The following is a 16,525-nucleotide window of genomic DNA, read 5'->3' as shown; positions in this document are numbered from 1 at the left end:
GACAAGATCAGTCATGGAGAAAAGCAGTTCTCTCATCACCTGCTATAATCCCTTAGCAAATGGAGCCAGAAGAGTGTTAAGAGTTTGAGTGGGACAAGCAGACCTCATGGTTGCCAGGTCTGTCTGTCTCTCTCTCTCTCTCTCTCTCTGCTATAACCCCAAGTCTATCAAGCAGACCCAAAGCAGAGGTTCACTAGACAGAGTCAGGCAGAGAACAGGGACTCAAGGACTGAAGCAAGATGGAAAATGGTAGCCCAGGACATGGAAGAACATAACATGTTATGTCTTGCATCCCATTCATGAGGATTACACATGTGTACAAATGCAAATCGACATTTGAGGTTCTAACATCAAAATCAAAAACCAGACAGGAGAGTTGCCCAAATCTCTTAAAAGGCAACTAAGTTAATACAGCTGATTTTACAAATAAGGAACACCGAGTCTGGTAAGTAATTGGCCCAAGGTCAACCACTGAATCCACACCTGACAGTTCTTTTTTCCACCATTTACAATTTTTAAGGAACAGAATGCTGTGCCAGCATTCTCAAGCATAACATTCAATTTTACAGACATGAACAAATATACAGCTTGCCTATGGATCAAGCAAGTCAGAACTCAGAGGAGTTATGTGTAAGCACATGCATAAGCACATTTTTAGCTCTACCACTTCAGTTTAAAAAAACACGAACAACACTAATACTCTGATATATATATATATATATATATATATATATATATATATATATATATATATATATATATATATATATATATATATATATATATATAAACTCTTTAAGGGGGATCTCCCCCACCCCATCGCTGCTGCCGATTCTGGGCCCAGCGAGGCTCTCAGCCTCTGCTGGAAGCCCGCTGAGGCTTTCCCCCCCCCCTCCCATCACCACCACCAACCCGGGCCCAGTGAGACTGCCAGTGTCCACCTCATCTGAACAGCAAGTGCGTGGTCTGTGCATGCAGACTATGCTGGGTGTGTTTTTTTTAAATCAGGGATTAAACCCCTCAATATGTTTTTTTTTTAATTTTCAGAGTTTTCTGCAGACCCAGGGGGTCCCCCAGGTCTGCAGAAAAACCTGTTGGGGGTCGGTCTGCCCCCTATCTGTGGATTTAAGTATCTGCAGGCAGGGGGCAGACTTGGGTTTTATATATATCACACACACACACACACATGCATGCTTAGAAAGAGATCTGACCAGCTTTAATGGAACTTGCTCCTAAGTAACCAGACATACAACTGAGACCTTACTATACAAAACAAGAGCACCAATGTTAGTGTGCAGGCTTACAATCAAGAATATTGCTATCGGTGCCACACAACATAACCTGATTTTGCTGAAGTCACTAGGATTTCGTAAGAGACGCAACAGAGCTAATAGTTTTATTATGCACAGAGCACCATCAATGCACATCATGCAAGTTGCATAATAAAACCTAACATTTAGAGAGAAAATAGGAAGGAGGGAGAGATGGGAGTGTGCCAAAGACTTCACAGAAAAGGTGGATTATGAGGAAGGGTTTGAAAAGAAACAGTTGGCACCACAGAGTTGCAGCCAAAGGGAGAAAAGGACACAGGCATTTGGGAGAACACAAGACCATGAGATGGCTGGGGCTGGTGGAGCTGGAGGAGCCAGGTGAGGAAAATGCTGGAACCCCCCTCCCCAGGAAGGAGAAATTTGTCTGCTCCCTCTATCACTGTCTCCCATCAGAGGGCAAGCACTTCTCTGTTTTGTTTGGCAACCTTCACTGACACTCACTGATCCTCCTTCCTGTTTATGCGCTTTGTTCAATTTAATTGTTCTGCATGTATCGATATGTGCTGGTAGCCCTACCCTATCATGACTGGCAGTACCCGTCCAAATAAGATACTCTCTTCTGTTTACTACAGAATTTGTTTTCTACCTTCAACTTTTACTTTCTTGCACGTCTCAGGATGGCAAAAATTAAAGATTCAAGGTAAGATAGATACAGCAACTGTTTCTCAAGTATTCGGTTTACTTCCCATTTTTCTCAAAGAAAACAAAGATATTATTCTTTTAAATCCCATCAGTATGCTACATAGTACAATTTTCTATGCTAGCCAAGTTATAAATGATGTATTTTATGTTGTTCAATCGGTAAAATAAGTTTAGGTTTGATAGAAAGGTAAGTATTGTACATACTTCAATTTCCCCCAACAATTCTGGCTCTTATTCCTGTGTGAGGTTCTATTATAAGGGCAGTACGTTACACAGACACAAGCAGGCCAGTGTAGGACTGGCTTCCACAGAAGCAGAAACTGCTTCAAGGAAGCATCAATTTTCTAGCCCTTGTGGTTGGAGAGAAAAGCAAATCTGTGTATTTGCTCAAGACATTATTTTCTTGGCACAGAAGTCAGATTCCATCTAGGCCACCTTTGGATGTTGCGTGGCAGACCGAAGGAGACGCCACAGTTCCCTCGCAGGTGCCCCCTGACCCCCAGATCGACAGCATGGAAGAAATCCCATTTTATTAATCGGAATACTAAGTGCATGTTGCAGTTATCTAGCACAGTCAATACTTGCTAATAGTTTAGCCAGCCAACATGAATTTAGTTTCACCAAGACACCATGGGAACCATATCAGATATGTCTTAATTCTTTTACAAAACAAACATTCAAAGTAAACTTGAGCCCCTTGCTAAGAAAAGCCATTTCTCAGTTGGGTGAAATAAATTGAAACAGGAAATTAAAAAAAATACTTTAGACTTTCTTTGGAAATAGGTAATGGCTGGCAAGAATTCAGCTGAACCCTTAGAGTTTAAGGTTGTGTTGACTCCAAAATTTATTTTCTGGATTAGTTCCACAAAGCCCACAGGCAGGAGAAGACTGCCAAGATCCACATGAACTTTTGTACATTTAGTGCCTTAATGCCTTCCACCATAGGAGCACCTTCTGTTGAAAGAACTGCAAAGTGTTCTGCTCACAAATTAAGATCAGGCTAGATTTGGCAATATCAGAACACTTTTATTTAAATCCATGGCTTGGCGGAGCTTGGAACAGGGTCCTAGTTACCTCAGCTCACTGGAAAAGTTAAAACAGGAAACTAAAATGATCTCCACAAGGAAAGGCGAAAGTACTTGGGCTTTTCTGGGCATGGCGGGAGGATCTGAAGTGGGAGGAAGGTTTACAGAATTATGCATGACATGGCAACTGTGTAGAAACTGGTTTTTCCTAATGATATCAACCAACAATAGGCTGAGAACAGACAAAAGGACATGCTATTACATACACAACATCAACACTCTCAAAATGTCTCTCAAAATTTCCCAGAAATGTTTGTATGTATATCTCATTAAAAAATTGTGTTATGTTCCTAAGCAAATAGATTGGAACAATTTTCAATACAGTACAGAGTTTCCGGAAAAATTCAGAAGGGAAATATTTTCTGCAGTTATTGACACCATTTGATCTAATACATTTGACATTTATTTAGCAAAACAAAATAAAACAAAATAAAACAAACATTAGGTATAAGAGATAAATAATTAATGCATGCACTTCCCAGGAAGATAAAAATAATTAATGCATATGCTTCCCAGAAGCGACACCTAGTAAAAGTTAATTACAACTCTGACACTGTTCCCACTGGCCAGAACTCAGTCATGAAATTACCAAGCTAATATTATGAAACTATTCTAAAGAAAACCATAGTAATGGAAAATGTTCTAACAAGTTGCTCACATCCCTGCACAATACACAAAGATGCAAGGAATTCTCTGCCACAGAAAGCAACAACGGCCACTCGCTTTCAGTCAGCCAAATTCCTGGCAGACACATCCTTCAACAGACAATAGCCATGATCATTAAACAGTGTCTTCATGTCCAGAGACAGCATAATTCCGAAGGCCAGGTGATAGGAATGTTGCCAGGTCTTGTAAACATCCCACAGGTTTAGTGGCTTATTTCAGACAGTCAGTTCAAAATGACAGTAAATCAGCAAGCAATTCATTCAAGAAAGCATCTTTTGTGCAAAAATTATACAGCATCTTTAAGTGTTAAGTGGCAAAGAATCTCCTCTCAAGTTAAGGCAGATCAGGTGCACAGGAAAGCCCGACACTACTTTATACCAAGAGTCAGATCACTGGCCTGTCTTAGTCAGTGTTGTCTACTCAGACTGGCAGCAGCTCTCCTGGGTCTTAGTCAGAGGGCTGTCTCTAGTGTTTACACTGGAGATGCCAGGGACTGAACTGGGGGGGGGGGTCTTCATACAAAGCAGATGCTCTGTCATTGAGCCACAGCCTCTTCCCAAGCGGCGTAGAGCTGGACAACCATATTCCATTCAGTTCAAGACCTCCTAAGTTACGGCCAAAGATCCTAAGTGTCATTCAAGAGTCAACATAATATTAAAGACCTTCTGATATCTCATCCTTCCTGGCTACGTGCCAGCCTGTAGAGCTGGCAATTCTGTCCATCACTTGATATGATGTTTTCAAAAACTGAAAGGAGGGGGCTGTAAAAGATTGACTAAGCATAAGAACATAAACAACCTGTTGCAAATTTTTTAAGTTAAAAAAAAATAAGTTTCTTAATCAAGATGTTTAGTTTATAAACCACAAACTGACCATAACTAACACAGACCTTTTCAAACTGAACATTTAATAAAATGCCTATTAACATTCAATATATGCATAAACCAAACCTGTCCCAAACATGTCCCAGCCAACACCTTCATCAGTGATAACACTGTGTATCAAAAATACATAAACAATTTCACAGTTCTATGAAATCAAGACAAGTGTTCCAATTAAAGCAGGGGTAGAATAAGCAAACTGAATGTGAGGTGTGAATTGTATGCTGTGTGCATTACCCACCAGCTCAGAATCTATGCCAGGGGTGTCAAACATGCGGCCCGCAGGCCGGATCTGGCCCCCGGAGGGCTATTCTCCAGCCGGCGAGCCAAGGCCCATTCCCCCCCCCCCCCCCCGCAGCCGCCTGGGTGCTGCAAGGCCCCTGCAAGATAGGCGCACCCTCCCTGCCACCACTCCCATCCTTTCCCGAACACAACAAGGCTCCTGCGGGGGCCAGGCACGCCCTTCCTGCCATCACCCCCGCAGCTTCCCCTGCAGCTTCTAGAAGTCTATGGACTTCAGAGTCTGCAGGCAACAGGGATCTGACTCAAATCACCCCCTCAACTCTGAAGTCCATGGGCGCGCTCGCCCAGGGCCAGAGGGAGGTGCGGGAGAGTCCCACCCCCGCCAGCCCAGGTGGTGAGTGGCTGCTTTTCAGCAGAGCCCTGCGCCGCCTCTCCAGCCCATTGCCAGCTACATATGATTTCAGTCCCCACCAGTGTGTCCTCCTTCTGCTCGCGAGCACGCCTTCCCTGAGCAACGGGGGGGCAGCTTCGGGGGCAGCTTCGGGGGCAGCAACTCCTTTCTCCTCATACATACGCAGTCTCCCCGTGTTCCATCAGCATGCCCCACGCCTCCTCTGCTTCCCCTCTCCTTCTGTTACAAATACAAGCTAAACACAATTAACATCTACCTTAGTTTTTGTTGTTGTTGTTTTGCCATCAAGTCACAGCTGACTTATTGCAACCCCTGGTGGGGTTTTCAAGGCAAGAGATGTTCAGAGGTGGTTTCCTATCGCCTGCCTCCACGTCACAACCCTGGTATTCCTTGGAGGTTGCCCATCCAAATACTAGCCAGGGCCAGCCCTGCTTAGCTTCTGAGATCTGACGAGATCAGGCTAGCCTGGGCCATCCAGGTTACAGCACCATCTAACCTACTTGTTGGCAAATCAAGCATTTTGCCCTTGTTTGGCAGACCCCAGTGAGATGTAAAAGAAGTCAGCAGTAGAGATATAAAATTTCCAAACATTTTGAAGCCAAGGGGTGGAAGTGTGTGGAGGGGGTGGGGGGAACAGGAATTTGTTTTTTTTGGGGGGGGGGGGTCTGAAATATATGCAATATTTACATTCCTATCTAACATGCACTTCTTTTACTGATCTAACAACATAAAACACACCATTTGTAACTTAGCATACAATATTGTCCTATTAGGCAAATTTATAGTACTTAGAAGTACAAATATCTTCATTTCCTATAAGGAAATTTGCATGCTTGACACTTGACAAGGAGCTGCAAGAAAATAAATTCTGTAGTAAGCAAAAGCACGTACACTATTTCACCAGAAACTCTCTCATAGTCACAACAGGCAGGACTATCAGCATTTTTGGCTATCATGCTAAACTTTATAACAGTGAAAACACTGGACTCTTTATTTCATTATTGTACTTGTTTTAAATTATGTATTTTATTTAATTATCATTGAACACATTATAGTATATTATTTGCATCCATAATTATTTACAGTTAAACAAAAATAATTCTTGAAGTCCTTGGGGGTGGGGGGAGTTCAAAATTTTTCCATTTCCTGGGCCTTCACATCTCTGGTCAGCAGCTACCAATTGCCTTTAATGATGCCCACCTGTTGTCAACAACTCTCCATTCTGGTTTGTCTACACACGTGTGCGCGCACACACACACACACACACACAAAATGCATTTTGACAGGGAACAGTTTCTCCTTCCCCTCACACTGCATGTGGTTGCCCATTTAACACAACAAAGGTGTAAGGGACTAACCAAGCATTTTGTCTAATGCAATTACACCTAGCAAACAGGACAGTCTTCCCAGTGTCCAGCTATCACATAATTACTCAAAGCCTCATAGGTGTGCCTTTAGTGGCAAAAGGGTCAGCATTCTGCGGAAGAAATGCCCGCACCTGCATTCCCCACAAACAGGTCTGACCATCCCAACAACACAAGACTCTTTGCAGCTCCCAGCCAAAGGCAGACATCAGATCCAGACTCCCCTCAAACACACTCCACCCCCACTTAGAGACGTCCCCTCTGTGACCTTTTCTGGAAACATTCCCAGGAACCTGACCCACCCTTTCCCTGCTCTGCCTTGCCACTTTCACCCAGCAGTGGTTTCCCACCAGCCCCACCCTCGCTTCCTCCCTTCTTTAAAAATAAAATAATAAATCTTTTGTTTGGAAGCCTGGTCCCCCTTGTGCCACACCTCCGGCCTCCCCTCCTGAGTGGTGTATGTAACACAGCATGTAATTACTTGGCGAATCTGGCTCTTGAGGTGGGCTTCTAGGAATAGGTATTACTGGGTGCCTGGTATTATTGTGACTCCTTGAGTGTGTCAGCTCCTTCTCCCAGGTATCTGTGCTACTCCACTCAAACTCTATTTCCCCTTTTTTGTTCTCCAGGTTTTCAGTGCCCTTCCAAGCCTGTACAGCCATCTTGCCACTTTGCTAACACCTCTTACAGCCATGGTGTGGCTCACCTGCCTCCACAGCAACAATTGTACATTTCCTCTTACTCACTGCCACACAACCAGTTACTAATTCATGAGGGGATACCTGTCCTCTTAATTTATGACTTCCAAATGCATTCAGGGGGCTTTGGGGAGAGACCTTGTCAAAAGCCCTTCTCTTCTTAAAGTCCTTTGGAAGTTATGTCTACTGTGAATTATCCTCATCCACATGATAAAACAGGAAGCCACAGTGACACCTCAAAGACCATTTCAGCATAAGCTTTTGTGAGTCAGAGCTCACATCTATAGGACTGCTGTTTTGTTGTATATAACAGAAAAGGCTTGGGGGTTAAAGAGAGAGGCTTTTCTTCTACAGCAGCACTCTACAGAGAAGTTCACAATTCCCCTCAACCAAAAGACCCCCAGGACTACGGCATGCCCTGGGCAGCACCCCAAAGAACAATATATAACCCTTTTAACTACCAGAGTACCTCTGAGCAGTCACAGTTATCTTTCCCCACTACTGAGGATTTTTAATGGGATAGCATTCAACAGTGGTCTACCCCATTCCATTATTTTATACAGCTGTCTTAACCTCAAACAAAAAACTGCTACATATGAACAACTTTGATATAATCGGCATGAGTGAGCTGTGTTGTGTTTTTTTTAAGGTTTCGCCTTGAGCCCACCGTAATGATGAAATTGCTCCAGTTTCTAAAGAAATGGCCCAATTTCCTGGGCCTTGGTTGGAGCAGGTGCTGTGGGGAATGGTGCGTAGAGGAGCCACGAGCAGCTCCCGAGCCATGGAGTATCACTGGCCTACTACTGCGTAAGCACACATAGCAGCTGTCCAAATGCCCTTTCTCAAGGCACATCCATCCACCCCTGATGTCCAAGCACCACAGATCAACCAAAGATGAGCCAGACTGCGACTGGGGCACAGCCACAAAGTGCACACGGGGGAGATAACCTAAGCAGGCAAGTCCAGCTACAGACATCAAGCCATATGAATGTTTTTAAGGAATTGAGTATTTATCTCAGAACATATTCCTGAAAAGATTCCCCTGTTTTACGGTGAAGGCTGAGACTCCTCCCCAAGGACAGTCAGTGAATCCCTGGCTCAACACACATGCAGAGCAGATCACTCAAGGAGAGCTGAGCCTAACTCAAGGGGCTAATGGCAGGAAATACACATTTGCAAACATTTATGCACCAAATCAGGCAAAGGAAAAGTTTTTCAAGAAATTCTTTGAGGATTTACTCAATTTTCATCAAGGAGAAATGCTTATTGACGGAGATATGAATGGTGTTATGGATATAAAACAGGACAAATCATTCAAATTTAAAGGGGGCAAAATGCCAAAGATTTTCAATTTTTACAAGACTGGAGACTAACAGATGCATGGAGATTTACGCACCCAAAAGAGAGAGACTATGCCTTCTTTTCCAACAGACACAACTCTTACTCAAGGATTGACTTAGGATGGATATCCAATACTTTGCTCAATAATTTGGAAGACGTTTCTATTTTACCCGCAACCTTTGCAGATTATAATCACTCTAGATAAAGCTGCAAGGAGAAAGAAGAGGATGAACGATAATTTGCTTCTTCACCGAGACATCCTAAAACAGTGTCATGAGGAAATTAAAAGTTTTTTTGAATTGAACACTATCAGCCCATTCCTGAAAATGCGGCGTGTGGAGTCGGTGGGGAAGAGGCACGTTGGTGCCTCTTCCTAAGCTGAATCGTGCATGCTGCACACCAAAAAAAGAGCCATTTCGTGGCTTTTTTTTTTTTGTTTTACCGGGGCCTTTCACCTCATAGGGAACAGCGAGGCTGTCCCCGGCGGCGAGGGCCAAAACAGGATAGGAAGCCGCCGGGTAGGTGGCTCCTCCCCCCAGAACGCCCCCTGCACCAGCACGGCCTCTCTACGCCGTGGCCTGTGTCACGGAGAGGCCATGCCGGCAAAGGGGGGAGGCGTGGTGTCAGGTCTGAGTTCACTTGGCTATTCCCAAAAACCAGTCGACCAGGAAAATCTCCTAAGAAGCAGGTTTATTAAGGAAAACACAGTGAGGAGCAGTAACTAACGCAAGGGATTCATGGACTTCAATGGGGAAATAGGAACAGGGTAAAATATAATAAAGGCAATCTACAAATATGACGGTTGCCAGGGCGATCCCTGGTTGTCAGGGTGACCCCTGGTTCCCAGGAAGGCTTATCGTTATCACGCTCTCAGAGGCCTCCGCAGACAAAACATAAACATAGCTGCATAACTCAAAGTCCTTGAAGAGTCATCTGCTCTCGGGGTATGATTCTCAGGCCAGTGCCTGACATTCTGCCCCCCTTAAGACCCCCTTCCCGCCATGTCCGGTGGAGAGGGTTTATCCGGATAGGATACATGAAACTGGCAAACCAGACGGGGGGCGGAGACATGACGATGTTTTACCCATTCATCTTGGGCGGGACCAAAATGTTTCCAACGAACGAGGTATTCCACACCCCCTCGATGAATACGAGAATCGAGGGTTTTGGAGATTTCACAGTGTTCCTTCCCCCCCCCCATCTCAGGCACCTCTTGGAGACTTTCAGGATGCCATTGGGGAGAGGGTACATACTGTTTTTAGTAGGCTTACATGAAATACTGGATGGACCCTCCTCAAAGCTTTGGGAAGGGTTAGTTCCACAGTAACTGGGTTAATTATTCTGGCTATAGGAAACGGGCTGACATATTTCTCACTCAGTTTTTTGGAGGGTCGTAGAGATCGCAAATTCTTGGTAGAGAGATACACCAGATCCCCCACCCCAAGTTCCCAGCCAGGTGACCGACGTTTATCGGCTTGAGCTTTGTATTTCCATTTGGCCCTTCCAAGTTTCGCGTTAACCAGGGCCATGTGGTTTGGATGGTTTGGACCCATTCCGAAACTTCGGGGCCACCCTCCTCCCCAGAGACATCTACATGACCATAGGGTCTGAATTCTTTACCATGGACAATATGAAATGGGCTGAAACCAGTGGACTGATGGACGGAGTTATTATACGCATACTCAGCAAAAGGCAACAGATCTACCCAATCATCTTGGTGGTAATTCACATAACAACGTAGGTAGCATTCCAATACGGCATTAACTCTCTCAGTTTGTCCATCAGTTTGGGGGTGGAATGCACTTGACAGACCCTGCTCCACTCCAACTAGCTTAAGGAAAGCTTTCCAGAACTTGGCGACAAACACTGATCCGCGGTTGCTAATTATCTTGCGCGGGAAACTGTGGTGTTTGAAGATATTAGACACAAATAAACGAGCCAATTTCAGAGCGGAAGGCATGCCCGCGCAGGGAATCAAATGCACTTGTTTGGAAAAGAGGTCTGTGACCACCCACAATACCGTCTTTCCCTGACTAAGGGGCAGATCAGTCATGAAATCCATAGCAATAACTTCCCATGGTCCTTGGGGCGTTTCCAAGGGTTGCAATAATCTAGGAGGCTTCCCCGGGGGGCGTTTGGCTGTGGCGCACACTGGACAGCTGCGGATGAAAGAGTCTAAGTCTGTCCGCATCCCCGTCCACCAAAATTGTCACCAGAGTAAGTGTAAAGTCTTGACAAACCCGAAATGCCCTGCCGTTTTAGCACCATGAGCCAGTCTTAAAAAACACACTAGGTACATATAGTATCCTTAAACCACAGCTCCCCCTTCTTCTCGAGACCTGTAGGTAAAACATTGGCTTCAAGCTCAGCCTGGTAGCTGCGGATCAGCACATCTTGGAAGGACTCAGACAACCCTTCCGGAAGGGTAGGATTGGTCCTGCCAGGAGGGCTTAAACCACAGCTCCCCCTTCTTCTCGAGACCTGTAGGTAAAACATTGGCTTCAAGCTCAGTCTGGTAGCTGCAGATCAGCGTGTCTTGGAAGGACTCAGACAACCCCTCCGGAAGGGCAGGATTGGTCCTGCTATGAGGGTTAGCGGGGAGAGAGCCTCCTGGGTCCTTAAGCGACTGTTGAATCTGAGAAGGGTTTATCATGTTAGATGGGGGCGATGCATCTGCAATGGTTTGGGACCTTTGGGCTTGGACTCGAGTTTGTACTGCTAAAGTAGGTAGAAGGCCCCTCTGAGCGGGAATAAACAGTGACTCCGTGGGACGTTTTATTTTGTTTGGGTATTGCGGAAGCCAGGATAGTGCGTTGGCTAGCAGGTTATGTTTTGCTGGCACATGTTTGATTTGGAACTGGAACCTGGAGAAGAAATTTGCCCATCTAACCTGTTTTGCGGTGAACTTACGAGTCCCAGTTAGGGCTTCCAGATTTTTGTGATCGGTCCAAACCTGGAAAGGGATGGCAGAACCTTCAAGGAAGTGTCTCCATACGGTGAGAGCGTGTTTCACCGCTGCTGCTTCCTTTTCCCAAATCGGCCAGTTGAGTTCAGACTGAGATAATTTTTTAGAGAACTAGGCATAGGGGTGCAAACGGCCGTCCATTCCCTCTTGCAAGAGGGCCCCTCCCATGGCTACGTCGGAAGCGTCAACTTGAACTATGAATGGCTGTTCACGATCCGGGTGCTTCAGCACCGGCTTGGTTGTGAACAAACATTTTAAAGTCTCAAATGCTCGTTGATATTCCGGGGTCCACTCCACCCGAGCGGAGGGGTGAGTCGCAGCAACTCCCTTCCCTTTGGTTTTTTAAGAGGTCAGTAATAGGTAGTACCACATGCGCAAAGTTGCTGAGGAACCCCCGATAAAAATTAGTGAACCCGATAAATTTCTGCACCTGTTTGCGTGTGGAGGGTGGTTCCCAGTCTATCACCGCATGCACCTTGTCGGGATCCATGGCTAAACCGTGGTGTGAAATTTTATAACCCAGGAAGGTCAGTTGTTTCCGATGAAACTCACACTTGGAAACTTTAGCATAGAGATGGTTTTCTCTGAAGCGTTGCAAAACCGTTTTGACCAAGGCAACGTGCTCATTCATAGTTTTCGAATAAATAAGAATGTCATCCAGATAAACTACTACTCCCTTAAACAACAAATCATGGAGAACCTCATTGATTAGTTGCATGAACACCCCCGGGGCCCCTTTCAACCCGAAGGACATTACTAGGTATTCAAATATTCCAAAACAGCTGGAAAAGGCAGTTGATGGCTCATCTCCATCTCGGATCCTAACTCGGTAGTATGCTTCAACTAAGTCCAATTTAGTGAAAACGTGCCCCTCTTTCAATTGGCTTAACAAATCTGAGATTAAGGGGATGGGGTAGGCGTTGGTTTGGGTAACTGCATTGAGTTTGCGAAAGTCTAGGCCAGTGGTCGCCAAACTCATTAGTCAAGAGAGCCAAATATCAACAGTACAACGATTGAGATTTCTTTTGAGAGCCAAATTTTTTAAACTCAAACTATATAGATAGGTACACTGTTTATTAACTTAATAAACTTTAATTAAAATTTAGCAGAAGTGGAAACCAGTAGAGCACCTACTGCACAGTGGGGTGGTGAATGGTTGTGGGGAGAGTGTAACCCCCCCCCCCCGGTTCCTTTTGAAAGAGGCACAAAGTAGCAGGAAGAGGGGAAACCTGTAGTAATAGGCCAGGGGAGGGCTAACAATTGCCAGACAAAAAGGCCCACTGTTTTCTCCCCCCACACACACCATCACCCAGTGAGGGTCCAGATGTCCAGGGATCCCAGGCACAGAGGAAGAGGCCAGCAGGTCCCCGGTATGTGTGTGTGTTCCACGCAAACAAACAAGGGGGAGATGCACAGTCCCCCCGCCACGGACATGCCAGTTCCCTCCTGGCCAGAGGGAGGGGCAGGTGCTCATCCCCCCACACCATTCTGGGACCGACGGGCTCCAGATTCAGGGCAGGCAGGCGGGTGCCTGGGCAAGGTGGCTTGGCTGGAGGAGCCCCCCCCCCAGCTGGGGGGCAGGCAGGCAGGGCCGCGCGCCCAGGCGGCTTCCACGGGGGGGAGAAAGGAGAGTCCCCCAACTACCCCTTCCTCCCTCCCTCCCTTGAGGCCACGGCGCCAGCCCCCTCCCCCCTCCCAGGGGCAGCCTGAGCACGGCCCTGGGCCCGCTCTGCAGCCCTGGGGGCGAGAGCGGCCGTACCGAAAGAGAGGCCCGCGCGGCAGGGAGGGGGGAGGTGGCGGCCGCCGGGGCAGCTCGCTCTCTGCCTCCCCCTCCCCTCCGGGCTGCGGGCGGCCTCAAGCGAGAAAGGCGCTGAGCGGGGCTTCCTCGTCTGGGCGAAGCACGTCCAAAGCAATGAGATTTTCTCTCGAGCCTTTCTGAAGAGGGACTCGAGGAGCCAACAGCAGAAGCCAGGAGGCAGCGGGTGGGCTTACCGTGCAAATATCGAAACGGCAGCTGCTCCCTCCGCTGCTTAAGAAACCCCCAATCCCCACAGCAGGCCAGCCAGCAGCAGCAGCACGTGGTCGCTCCTTTGTAATTCGAGTGCCTCCTGCGCAGACTTCTCCCCACAGCAGGCCTGCCAGCAGCAGCGGCACGTGGTCGCTCCTACGTAACCCAAGCGCCTCCTGCGCAGACTCTCTCCCGCCCCTTTCGCTACTCAGCCGGGCCCGGACATGGAAAGAGCCACACTCAAGGGCTCAAAGAGCCGCATGCAGCTCGGGAGCCGCACTTTTGCGACCCCTGGTCTAGGTAGAGTCGTAGGTCGCCCGTCTTTTTTCGCAAAAAGAAGTCGGGGGCGCAATGTGGTGCAGTAGAGGGTCGAATAAATCCTCAAGCCAAATTCTTGTCAATAAAATCTTTGAGCACTGATTTCTCTTTGGGGCTCATTGGGTAAATCTTGCTTTTGGTTAACTGTTGCCCCACCACCACCTCAATAGCACCGTCAGTCCTGCGATGCGGGGGTAGGATGTCACATTCTTTGACATCAAAAACATCTGCAAAGTCCAGATACTCGGGGGGTAATTGAGAAACGTTGGACGCACCCCCGTCTTCTGCCAGCAAGGCAGGGACTTTAACCGCCACCTCCCTTCGGTGACATTCACATTGCGGCTGAGCCAATTCAATTGTTTTGGCTGCCCAGTCTATAGTGGGACTATGACCACGAAGCCAATTCACTACCAAAACCACAGCATAACGAATGCCCAGCACTATGGTGAAGTGGATTTGTTCCCAGTGATCCCCCACTCCCATGGCTACCCCATCAGTTCTTTGGTCAGTCCCCAAAATGTCACTTCCATCCATCTGGGTGAACTTGATGGGCTGTGGGAGAGGCACTGCTTTCACCTTTAAGGCCTTGAAGGTCTCCTCACTAATTAAAGTGCGGGCGCACCCAGAGTCTACTATGGTTTTAACAGTTATTGGGGGGGGCCTTTGCGACACTACAAAACAACGTCAAGATACATAGTGTCCTCCACATCTCTTACCATTAGTGGAGGCTTTGTTTGCACTGGCACCAGGGGCTGTGGTGCTCTCTCAGGCTGTTCCGTTAATTGGTCGCCCATTGGGACCAAGTTCAGGGCCGAAACCCCTCGGTTTCCTCCTCGTCCAAGGAATCTGCGTAGTCCTCGCCTGAGGCGGCGGCATTTGTAATCCGAGACCCGGAGGGGTCATGTAATGAGGTGGTAAGATCCAATGCAGAAGACCTAGCAGGAAGGATCTTGCGTCCGCCGACAGTTTCCCGATGGCTGCTTCCTCCCTCCCGAGCTGAGCTCTCCTGACTCGGGTTTGGCCATTCAGGCCGCCATGGGCAGGCTGCGGCAAAATGGCCTATAGTTCCCCAGACTAGACAGGCTCCCATCTTGAACCGTTGGGCTCGCTCTGTACCGAGAGCAGCCGACTGCCGTTGTGCAGGTACCATTGGGGCTGCCTGTTCCTGCCACGGCTTCGCTTCCCTAGCCCTCTGTTCAGTTGTGGAAAGGTCCGGTCGGCAGATTTTCACTTCCTCCAGCGCTACGGGAAACGGTCCCATACTCCCGGGCGGCTCTGGTTGCCCCGGGGCTCTGGGCTGCAGCCCCCCTGGTTGCCAGTGCCATTGCTGTGGGGCTACACTTCCGAGCGGTGGCACCCCCGGTTTTCCTGGCATCCCAGGTGACCTTGACGTCGGCTGGGGTGCCCCAGGTAGTCCTGTTTGGCCAGTTGCTGGCGGTGGCTGAGCTGGCATGAGCGTCGATAGTCCAGACGCTCCCGTTGGTTGGAGATGTTCCGGTTGTGGAGTTGAGGGGAGCGGAGCAAAGGTCCGCTGCGACCCACCTGACAATGGTTGGAACAGCACTCCTGGCTGACCTGGTTGTCCAGGGGGCAGAGTCGGCACAAGTGTTTGAACCCGCTGCCTTTTGCCTAAATCCTGCCACATTAAATCCATTTGATTCTGCATCCGAGCTATGTGCTCCTCCAATGCCTGGTTTTGAGTCCGCAGACGTTGGATTTCCTCTGTGGCCTCCCCGGTCTGTCCGGGTTGAGGTCCCTGGTAATTTGTAATCCAATCACCGAGGTCTTCTTCGTGTGGGCAACTGCCAGCGTCTCGTGGACAGTTGCTGCCCGGCGTTGCAGGACCCTTGGGCTGTGCTTCTGACGCCTGCACGGACGCCAGTGTTTCCAGCTCGGCGGTCCAGACACTGACCGTTTCAGCAAACGATCTTTCCGTCTCTCGGCGGAAACGGGGTTGAGTAGGACTTGCTGTCTCCACTCGTTCCTCCATGACGGTGAAGGGTACAGGATAGGGCCCGGAATCTCGCCCTCCAGGAGAGATTCGTTGCCCGTTGCCCAGGCGGTGGTACTGCTGCAATAGCCTGTCCCTCAGCCTTTCCACAACCGCGGTCTCCCCCAAGCCCGCGGCCCCTTGCAAGGACTCTCCCTCCAGGAAGGCTCGCTGGAGGCCCCTTCTCGCAGCCTCCCCTCAGGCACGCAGGGTTTGTAACCTCACCTCCTCCCGGAGGAGCTGGAGGAATCCTTCTCTGACAGTAACTGTTGCTGGTCCCCCCTCCTGGGGCGACCCGCCAGCCCTCCCTGCAGGGGAATGGGTGCACTCAGTTGCTGCCGCCATGCAGAACTCAGGGATGAGGCTCCAGCCTCATTTCCCTCAAAGTCCAAAACAAAGAAAAGAAACAAAATGAAAATAAAGGAGTGGATTGAAGTCCAAATGTCAGGTCTGAGTTCACTTGGCTATTCCCAAAAACCAGTCGACCAGGAAAGTCTCCTAAGAAGCAGGTTTATTAAGGAAAACACAGTGAGGAGCAGTAACTAACGCAAGGGATTCATGGACTTCAATGGGGAAATAGG

At 48.0% G+C, this 16,525-nt stretch overlaps 1 protein-coding gene across 1 annotated transcript in view; it reads right to left on the bottom strand.

The window, feature by feature from the left end:
• Positions 1-15,944, bottom strand: part of EDA (ectodysplasin A) — a 145,009-nt gene extending 129,065 nt beyond the window's left edge. Inside the window, exons 1-2 of the mRNA XM_056859717.1 lie at positions 15,530-15,944; positions 14,111-14,238 (exon numbers count right to left, since the gene is read on the bottom strand). Of these exons, the coding sequence (XP_056715695.1) occupies positions 14,111-14,238; positions 15,530-15,944 (543 nt within the window). The remainder of the gene's footprint in view (positions 1-14,110; positions 14,239-15,529) is intronic.
• Positions 15,945-16,525: the final 581 nt, after the last annotated feature.

Source organism: Euleptes europaea, chromosome 13 (assembly GCF_029931775.1).
Source record: "Euleptes europaea isolate rEulEur1 chromosome 13, rEulEur1.hap1, whole genome shotgun sequence".
NCBI lineage: Eukaryota > Metazoa > Chordata > Lepidosauria > Squamata > Sphaerodactylidae > Euleptes > Euleptes europaea.
The sequence above is the reverse complement of the archived record's forward strand: the minus strand, read 5'-3'. Positions and strand labels throughout refer to the sequence as shown.